The sequence below is a fragment of the Cyclopterus lumpus genome, chromosome 13 (assembly GCF_009769545.1).
Source record: "Cyclopterus lumpus isolate fCycLum1 chromosome 13, fCycLum1.pri, whole genome shotgun sequence".
Classification (NCBI taxonomy): Eukaryota; Metazoa; Chordata; class Actinopteri; order Perciformes; family Cyclopteridae; genus Cyclopterus; species Cyclopterus lumpus.
This window is the reverse complement of record NC_046978.1, coordinates 5120601-5130341: the sequence shown is the minus strand read 5'-3', so window position 1 is coordinate 5130341 and position 9741 is coordinate 5120601. Positions and strand designations below refer to the sequence as shown.

Below are 9741 nucleotides of genomic sequence, written 5' to 3'. Positions count from 1 at the left end.
AACTAAACATTTGAAGGGCATATTCAATTGAGGCCTCTCCACATGTGAAGAAGACGACATGGTGGGTGAGAGAGGGGGGGAGGTGGAGGGCAGTGGTACAGCGGATGTGGGCTTCCTGGAGGTGAAACGTCGTTGTCAGAGGGAGGATGGACTTCGGCTGAGGTTCCTCCACAGCTTGAGAATGAAGAGAGGATGAGCATCAGAAAACTGCATCTGATCATGACTTCCACTGCTGTTAATTTGTTCGTCGTGTCTTAATTTAACCACAAGAGGGTCCTGTTGTACTATGTCAAATTAGACAAAGACTTCAATTTGGGTTTTACGTGATTTCAGATTGCTCTAGTTTGGTTCTGTTGCAAATGCTTTGCAGATGTTCATGTTGCATTAAAAAAATAAAATTTAAAAAAACATTATTTCTTCTTTCACAGTCTCAAACCCGAAGACGACAATGACAAGAAAAACAACATCATTAATAGACCAATAAGTGCTTGAAATGTTATAATTCTTTAAAGTTTATTAAAACAGTTATTGCTGTTTGAATATTTCCGTTGGATCACCAGAAAATGAAGAGAAGTTATCTTTCTCCAAATCGTCTGAGAAGACAAACATCTGATGACCAGGTCTCGATCATTTGTCAAAGCACTCTGTGTTCAACAGACTTCTAAACAATTTAACGTAAACGTCAAGCCTTCATTTAAAACCTGTTACTCTTTAAATAAGTATGCATGTGTGAAGTCATTCATTATAATTAAGTTAAATATATGTTCATTGCTTATTTATTTTATTAACTTGCTGTTCACTGACCCGTGAACGTCGGTGGTTCGATCCCTCTGCCTGCGGTTCTTAAACCAGTTGCTGACCTGCGTGGTCGTCAGGCCGGTGGTCGCCGCTAGCTCCCGCTTCTCCCGTGTGGAGGGATACGGATTAAGGCTGTACCATTTGCGGAGTACACTCCGGGATTTTTCCTGTTGGTATATTGAATAAATAAAGTCAGTCCTGAACGATATAAACACAAAGTCAAGTAAATTACTCTACAAGTGTATATAAAAAAAACCTTTAAGTAGCTAATCTAACTATTTGAATGGATTGTTATTTGTAATTTGAGGTTAAACATGGGCCAAAGCCCTTCCAGTTAACTTTTGTCAGCTTCCACCAGTCCATCCCTGATGTTGGAAAAAAAAGTATTCAGATGTGGTGCTAAAGAAAAAATAGTCCTGCATTCAAAATGCTATTGAAGAGAAGATTCACCAGTAAAATATAATCCAAGTATCAAAAGTAAAAGTGTGATATATATTTACATTATATACATTATATATTAATGTAACATGTAAAGTGTCTTTGAGTTTCCTAAAAATCGCTATATAAATTAAATGGATTATTATAATATATATATATATATATAATGTATAATGTATATACATATATATATATATATATATATATATATATATATATATATATATATATATATATATATATATATACCTTGAAACAGTAGCTGGTCTCCTCTCCGTCCCAGATGGTGTCTGGTAGAGGAAACTTCCTCCTTACACGATACTTCCCCACAGCTCCCAGAGGTCGGCCCCTCTGCCTCTCGGCCTCCATGTAGTGGGCTCTGAGCCAGAGCTGCTGCAGGAGCGGGTGGCTGCGTGGGGAGAAAGGGAAGCCCTCCAGCAGGGTGTAGAGGTCAGTGAAGTGGCCTTGGTGAAAGGCCACTGCGGCTTTAGCCTTCAGCACACTCTCCTGCTCCCCAGGACAAGGAGAGGAGGAGGAGAGGGAAGGAGGAGGAAGAGTGCGGAGGAAGCCAGCAAGGCGATCCATGCAACCGCTCTGCAGAAGGACCTCGCACATACAAGCCACCTGCTCTGGTGTGAAGATCATTGCCGTGGAAACAGGATGGCTGCCCTCAAAGTCCTGAGATGGGAGTTGAACCAAAGTCTGTGTCAAGATGTCTTCTAACAACCGCCCTTAAGTCTGTACAGGAGCGAGCTGAAGCCTTGTCTGTGGATGAACTAGTGAACATGCATGCATGTTTATCATCATGCCCCTGCAGAATTGAATCACAGGTAACCTGAGACCATCAGGGTTACAACAACACACCATACAGGACTCCTTCTCTTGTTCAAACACATGCATGCACACACTCACACACATGGTGGATTTGCTTTTGTACTGCCATCCACTCACAGAGAGGGTATGATGGTTTTGCAATGCAGAAAGAAAACGCATTTGAATAAAATTTTCTTGCCAAATTAGAAGCAGAATCATTGGCCAAATAGTTTTAGCGCAAACAATAATTAACCGTTTCCAAAAGTCATAAGTAAAGGCAAACCTTTTCTGTAAATGTAGTTTATTGCAATATTATGAAATATAAAAAATAGAATGCATTTGAATACAAAAATGAGAAAACCTTGTACGACAGACACAAATGTTCCCTTTCACAAATATCAAAAAGTTGATCAAAATACATTATCTTTGGTAAAATGTGGAGTCATATGTGTCTGTTGGTTAGAGAGCAATAACGTGTCCCAGGCTACAAACAAATGGGTACAAATGTGCGTACGCCCATTGAGGCTTTAATGGCATCATGCTTTGGTAAGAAATGGCTCATATAAACAAATGCAGGCTACAATATTTTACATATAGGACACATTTCCCTTTACCCCTAACTACTTATTTAAATTTCAGTAAAATTCAGACTAAAACTGATTTGTTCAAGCCATTCAATTAATTACTAAAGGCCACTGGGAACAAATGGCCTTGACATTTATTAACAGGGGGTGACCTACTGTATTTGTAAATTACCATCAAAATGACTTTTATACATGTAGTCTAAGATTGTAAAACCTCAGTTTGCACAACAATGTGACCTTCCAAGTCAAAATGAATGTAATTTCCTATCTGCATTTTTTCACAAGGACTCACTTTCTTACTGATTGATACATGCTTTAAATAGATTAAATGTACAAAAAAGACAAACAACAAACATTCTAATAAAAAAACACAAAGGCCATTATTGTAACTAGATGCAACACTGAATTGTATTTTTGTGTACCATGATTAGCCAAAGGTCTTAAACGATGGGCATATTCAGGTGTTCATTGAAGGAGCTGTTCCATCAATTTACAACAGATTTAATCAGGAAATCAGCATCAGGATCATTAAGGTCCAATTAAAAAATTATATAAAAGATATTTTCATGATTACAACCACTGTCATAACACAGAAGCGCAGTAAACATTGTGTGAATGAAAGGTGCAAAATATACAAATAGAGGAGATCGGGCTATGACTATGCAACCAAAACTGTCACATTATATTTCACTAGCAATCAAACAGACAAACAAATGTGGGTATTCAAAAGAAGTCCACGATGTGAATCCCAAAATGTGGTTGTGTGTGTGTATAGCACTTGTAAAAACATAAAACCTGTAAGCTTTAAAATAAGGCACTTATCAATATGAACAAACTGGATGCATTTGACAACAAAATATTACGAAGTGGGATCACAGCAAAAGCTTTAGTGTCATGCTTCATTTAAAAGTTAATTAAAAGCTTTTTCTTGTCTCCCAAGAGTACTGGCTTCTCAACTCAGCTATTGTGCCACAAAGTGTGCTATAAAGAACTAAACATGCATTGCATAGCGTATAAACCCTTTTATTTCATGTTTTTACTATTGGAGTGTAGCATTTCCACTTAAAAACTGCAGAAAGTCATTTTACAGTTTACTTATAAAATCAGTTTGGCAGCATGTTTCAGCCCAGACTTCAGTAACCTGTAGTAATAAAATACTGCTGTATAGTCCTCGAAGCTATGATGCAATAATGGTTTCACATAAAACTCAACCAACTAAACTAAGTTCTGTTTGTGAAGAATATAATCTTCACTATATTCCTGGAGTCCTGAATCTCTGAGCTCTGGACAGACAGGCCATACTCAACTATTTCTAGATTCATGCCTTTGCCAGACAGTCCGGTGTATAGTTACTGTGGTCGATCCTCAAAGAACTTCTTCTACTGACAGAAAATAAAGCCAGCCATCTTTCCCAAGTACAACTGAACTTGTAGTCCACAAAACTGCAAAGAAGAGCTGAGCGAGTAGGCAAAGCCATAAAGCCTTGCATAGAATAGTCTTTTCTTTTCCCGGTGGAAACGTTCAAACATCTGATAAAACACATAAGGCACGTACAGAATTTAGTAAAAAAAACTCTGAAACGCACGAGAACATCCGATATAATCTATCCATGTGAAATAGAACTGCAGAGGATTTATCTCAAAAGTGCCAGCTGAGACTGTGATGGTACCAGGCCCTACTGAGTGAGCATCATTGTTGTACATGTTGGAACCAGAACATATTGTAAAAAACATTTGGTTCTTCAAGGTTTGAAAACGTAGAATAAAATCGGTCAGACAGCTGAGTCTGCAACCTACTGTATGCTTCATTGTTTTTGTTTTTAGAGACACTGGGTTGCCAACCAGCAAGGTAAACGGACTACAAGCCGAGATCATCGTCCACGGGGACTGACTGGAGCTGCGTAAGAATCTTGGAGTCCCCGTCCATCTCCTCTGGATCCCCCAGTGCAGAGTTGGCGTCCACATCGTGCTCCGGTGAGGGGCTTCCCAGAAGCAGCGACTCTCCTCCAGGTAGGCCTAACAAAGCCGGGTCCACAGTTAGGTCCCCCTTGCCACGGACATCAAACAGAGTTAGACTCGCTGAAGTGGAGAGGGGCACAGGGCTCCAGGCTGGCTGGGACAAGTGGATGTTGGGTGTCACCCCACTGTACATGGGACTGAGGGCGAGCAGACTTTCTGGAGTGAGTGTGTTTGGCGCTGTAGGAGTGACTGAATGGTCCAGCACATGAGGGGAGGGGACGACAGGGGTCCCCGTCTCTGGAGCCCCGTACAGCAGAGACGAGTTGATGAAGTTTAGGGGAGATGATGCGAGACCACAGGGGGTCGGGCATGAGGCGGTCGAGACTACGGGAGGGGTGGAGGAGGTGAGAAGGTGACTCAGTCCATTCGCAGAGAAGGGTGGCGCCTCAGGGACCTGTTTCAGGGGCAAACTGGTGAGTTGAATGCCTGCTGGGATGGTCAGAATCAGCTTGCCTTGCTGGACGCTCAGGTAGGGGCCTCCACCGAGGAGAAGGTTACCTGCGGTGGTGATGAATGAAAAATAGCCAGCAATCAAGACAGAGTAAAAACATTCAAACAGGAGGCGCACCACTATGAGAGGTAGCGTGGAGGCAGCAAGTTCATTTACAGACCATTATTATAACATGTGATTTAGATGTTTAGACAACAAGCATTATTAATATTCTGTCTCTGTATTTATTTATTTGTGGGGGGTTTTCTGAATGTGTATTACAATATATTTTTCCTTTAACATTCTAGTTACAGATGCTCTATTGTTTAGTGTCAGAGCTCTTTGTACATACATTTTTGAGGCATTGTTTCTTAAGTGTTACAATGTAATGCATAAATTAGGCTACTGTACTAATAAACTAATGAACATATTTTACATCTCAAACAATAAGTTGAGTAACCCATTGCCAGAAAATTAATTGGCAACTATTTTGACAATAATACATTTTATTATTATATTTCTTGAGCAAAGTTGTGAGGGTTTTCTAGATAGATATATACTGTATTAATCCCCAAGGGGAAATGTGTTGTTTCTGCCCCTCTTGTCAAATCTAAGAATAAACTGAATAGTGTGTGTGTATGTATGTAGTATGTGTAGTAATGTGCAGGTATTGACTGAAACCAAAAACATGAAGACCGTGGCCATACAAACTTTGAAGGGCATTTTTGATCTTTTAAGACATTTGACATTGAGCAAAGTATCACCAGAATAATAAACAAAAAAAACTATTGTTAGTCCCAGTCCTAGAGTAGATCATCCCACTGTGGACTATTTCTATAATTATTGATAATTTAGTACTTGTATCAAGGGACTCTGCATCAGCTAATCCACTAATTTCCCAGAGCCCAAATGTGTGACTACTTGCTTGTTTTATCTGTCCAAATCCCAAAGATAATGAGTTTAGTATCACATATGATTAAGAAAATCCTCATGTTTGAATGACTGGAAGCAGTGAATTTCTTCCCCTAATGTTGCTTGAAAATGTATTAAACTACTTAATCAATTATCAAAACAGTTGCCGAGTAGTTTCCTGTCATTGGACTAATCGTTTCAGCTCTGCTTGCAACATTAATACACAAATATCTAATGGATAAATTGTACCTGGAGGAGCAGAAGGCAGCTGAATGATCCCAGAGTTGAGGAGCTGCACACTAGGGGCGGTTGGAGGACCCACACTCTGAATGGGCCTCAACTGGTTTATTCTGAGAGGACCCTGTGCGACCCCTGCAGGAGCCGAGGTCAGGATCTGTAAGGGTACTCCAGTAGAGGGGATGGGGAGAGAAGAACTGGCAGGTACCACTTGGGGAAAAGACATAGTGGAAGAAGTTTGGATGGGGGAGACGGGGACCAGCTGAGGCATGGAGAGGGGGACTAACTGTGCTGGTGTGGTGCCTTTGGTCTGTGGGACTGGGACTACTTGTGTCGGGGAGGAGAAGGAAATAACTTGTGGGACCTGGATTTTGCTGGGTGTGGAGTTTGTGCTTAGGCCCCCCAGCTGGTGTATGGTTCGCTGTGGGAGCTGGTTGTTGTTGAGCTGTGAGATAGAGAATATGGTTGTAGCACCTTCAGGCAAAGTTGTTGACGCATCCTGCTGCTGTTGCACCAGTCTGGTGCTTGTGTTCACTGTCTGGTTTTGGAACTGAGGAGCTGGCAAGGTGAGGGAGGACACTGGGACCAACTGAGGGCATTGGGACACCTGAGCTCCTGAAGAGTGCTGGACCAGCTGGGAGACTGGTATACCCTGGATGGAAGGCACAACCTGGGGCAGAGAGAAGACCTGAGGGGAGGAGTGGCTGGAGGAAACGACAGAGCTAGAAGGGTTTAAGTGAGAACCAGAAGTGGCAAAGACAACGTACTCCCCATGTTGACTGGAGAAAGGCATAGCAGAACTGGAGATTAACATGCCTGTCGATGACATGGAGGCAGGGAAGGGGAGAGACTCCTGGCGTTGGGGGTTTTGTGTTAAGACTAGCGAGGGGAGCCTGGTTGGGGAGGACAGAGTTGGTGAGGAAGGGGATAAAGATGAAGATGAAGATACTGTCTGGCAGCTGCCCTCTGATTCAGGGACACTGATGAAATCCATCGCATTGCCGCTGTCAGTTCTGGTTTGCAGAGGAAGAGAGATGATGGATGGAGGGTTTGAGACTGACGTGGTGTTTGTGCTGAGAACATCTGCTGCAAGACTTCTCTGCTTGGCCTCCAAGGCCGAAAGCTCCTGCTGCGCCATAGAAATGGCTTGCTGCACACTGATATTAGGTTTGGTTATTACCTGAGCCCCGTTCAGTATCAACGGAGAGTTGGTTGCAACAGGACTCAGTGTGACAGTCTGGCAATCGCCCAAGCTTAGCCCATTAATTATGACACCAGCACCGGTACTGGAGAGCAGGGAATTTCCATTAAGGAGTAACGACTGAGGCGCTGTGAGGAAGCCACCGGAGCCGTTGAAGATAAGCTGGCCTCCCGTGCTACAGGGGACGGCGGAGAGAGAGATGATGGAAGCTGTGGAGCCAGCAGCCTCGTCCGGTTTATCAGGGGTGTCGTCCATGAGGCTCGCCTCGTCCTCGGTGCTGTGGTTCCCATCAGACTCACTGGAAGAAGGAAAAACAATGGATCAAATAAAAGAGAAATGTGTGTGACTTTAGAGGGTTGGGCACATGGCTTAACCAGTACTCAACGAGAACACAAATGAACACACAAGATGTTTATTCTTTTTTGTGATTTTTTTTTAACCCTGGGTTCAGTTTATAACATTAGGTGATCCATGTTTTGCAAAGTCTTTTTTTTGTTTAATTAAATTAAAGAGTAGATTGTTCAGTGGTTAATTGTCGGAAGCTGGTGTTGTTTTCTGGTCATCTGTACTATCTTATCTACAAAACCTACCACATTCAGCAGTGGATCAGTATAAACCGACAGGAAGACAAAGATAGATCAGATTACCAACTCTTAGAGCGTCTACCTGGTTAATGTGTGCTACAATGTGGAGTAGCCTGGTCAACCATACTGATTGTTAGTCACCACAAATCCTCTGATCTCTCTCTCTCTCTCATCTCTCCCCCCACACACACACACACTTGGTTAAATAGTGACAACTGCCTGTGTGAAAGCAACTTTAAGAGGATTTCCCCCTCCCTCTTTTTTTCAACCAGCCACCTTCTCGTTTGAATCGTTGACTCTAACCTCGGTCACCCTGCAGGCCCGAGACAGCGGTGCAGGGTTTCAGGAAACTTGAGCCATGGTGGGCGCCTGGATCTCACATTTCATAACAAAGCAACACGCTTCTCTCAACCATGTGTGGCTTTAGCTGTCAAAGGACAGCTCCCCAGTCCATCTTCTCGTTTGATGCATTGTATTAGTCGTTTGTTTTTTTACTGAGGAGTTTAATGTGTGCACGCTCTCTCCGTGCTGCACTGTGTAGGCCTGCAGGTCTCTGTTTACCATGAAGGTTTGGTCTGGTAGTTTCAGTGACTGTTCTGACTGAGTGGTTGTATACGTCATCAAACACAACACAGACTAACGAGCCGCCCAAATATTCAAAGGCTCGTTGAAGACAGATGTCCGCTGGATCGGACTTTAGATTTCCCCTAACTCGATCCACAAAAACTAGAGACATGCGATTAGTGTGTTCCCGGTGTTGTTGGGCTTGCCTTTTGCTGTGGGTCCCGGACGGGGTCCTGTCCCTCTGCCTGCGGTTCTTGAACCAGTTGCTGACCTGCGTGAGGGACAGCCCGGTGACTTTGGCCAGGTTTTTCTTCTCGTCCGGAGTCGGGTACCGGTTGCTCTTGTAGCACTCTTTCAGGGCATTTCGGGATCTCTCCTTGAAGCAGTACACGGTCTCCTCTCCGTCCCAGATAGTTTTGGGCAGGGGGAACTTCTTCCTGAGCCGGTACTTGTCCACTGCGCCCAGGCTGCGGCCCCGGGACCTCTCCGCCTCCTTGTAGCGGGCTTTCAGGTACAGGTCCTGCAGGAACCCATGGTTAGACGGGTGGAAGTCGTAGCTCTCCAGGAGGGCGTACAGCTCCTTGAATTCTTCCCGGTGGAAAGCCACCAGTGCCTGGGCCTTCAGCATGGTCTCGTTGCCACGTAGCAGCTCGGACGAAGGAGGTATGGTGGATAGAAATCTCCACAGGCGATCCACATTGCCCGCCTGCAGAAGGGCCTCGCAGAGACATGAGACTTGGTCGGTGGAAAAACTCAAAGCCGACTTTTGGAAACTTTGGAGTAATTGTTCCGAAATTTGCACCGGATCTTCCTCTTCTTTGGACTCCGTTGCCGTTGGCTCCTCTGGGCTGTTCTCAGATTGTTCTGTAGACTCCAAAGACAAGGAAGCCATTTTTACTTTAACTTTTTTTCCACCCGCAGTTCCTCCTCTCTCTCTCTCCCTCCCTCCCTCTCTCCCATTCTCCGCCAGTCGACCAAACCATGAATGTGCCTGCAAGCTTCAAGCGGCCACGCCCCCTTTCTGCCCTATAATGTAGTGTCTTTGTTTAAAAGTTACTTAGCCCAACCTTTATGACAGAAGGTTATCCAGATCATATTATATATCCTTACTAAATATAATGTTCTGGCTCCAGCACTACCAATGTGTTTGTCATTGAGCTGT

At 43.6% G+C, this 9741-nt stretch overlaps 2 protein-coding genes across 2 annotated transcripts; both read right to left on the bottom strand.

Moving 5' to 3' along the window:
- Positions 1 to 23: 23 nt before the first annotated feature.
- On the bottom strand, positions 24 to 1881 carry six9 (SIX homeobox 9). Its single transcript, XM_034548962.1, has 3 exons — positions 1486 to 1881; positions 790 to 965; positions 24 to 174 (listed from the first exon to the last, which is right to left on the bottom strand). Exons 1-3 carry the CDS (start codon positions 1879 to 1881, stop codon positions 24 to 26), a joined length of 723 nt encoding a protein of 240 aa, XP_034404853.1.
- Positions 1882 to 2421: 540 nt separating this feature from the next.
- Positions 2422 to 9538, bottom strand: six5 (SIX homeobox 5). The gene is made up of 3 exons (XM_034549068.1): positions 8786 to 9538; positions 6243 to 7729; positions 2422 to 5149 (listed from the first exon to the last, which is right to left on the bottom strand). The coding sequence occupies exons 1-3, from the start codon at positions 9469 to 9471 to the stop codon at positions 4491 to 4493; spliced, it is 2832 nt and encodes a 943-aa protein (XP_034404959.1). The 5' UTR covers positions 9472 to 9538; the 3' UTR covers positions 2422 to 4490.
- Between the last annotated feature and the right edge of the window lie 203 nt (positions 9539 to 9741).

Excerpts from the sequence above, each read along its gene's own strand:
- six9 (XM_034548962.1), bottom strand. The coding sequence starts at position 1,881 with ATGATCTTCACACCAGAGCAGGTGGCTTGTATGTGCGAGGTCCTTCTG. Across the intron at positions 966-1,485 it reads AGACCAGCTACTGTTTCAAG|GAAAAATCCCGGAGTGTACT; the intron begins GTATATATATAT and ends ATATACCAACAG. Across the intron at positions 175-789 it reads CACGGGTCAGTGAACAGCAA|CTGTGGAGGAACCTCAGCCG; the intron begins GTTAATAAAATA and ends TTCATTCTCAAG.
- six5 (XM_034549068.1), bottom strand. The coding sequence starts at position 9,471 with ATGGCTTCCTTGTCTTTGGAGTCTACAGAACAATCTGAGAACAGCCCA. Across the intron at positions 7,730-8,785 it reads TCCGGGACCCACAGCAAAAG|TGAGTCTGATGGGAACCACA; the intron begins GCAAGCCCAACA and ends TCCTTCTTCCAG. Across the intron at positions 5,150-6,242 it reads GCTGCCTTCTGCTCCTCCAG|GTAACCTTCTCCTCGGTGGA; the intron begins GTACAATTTATC and ends TCACCACCGCAG.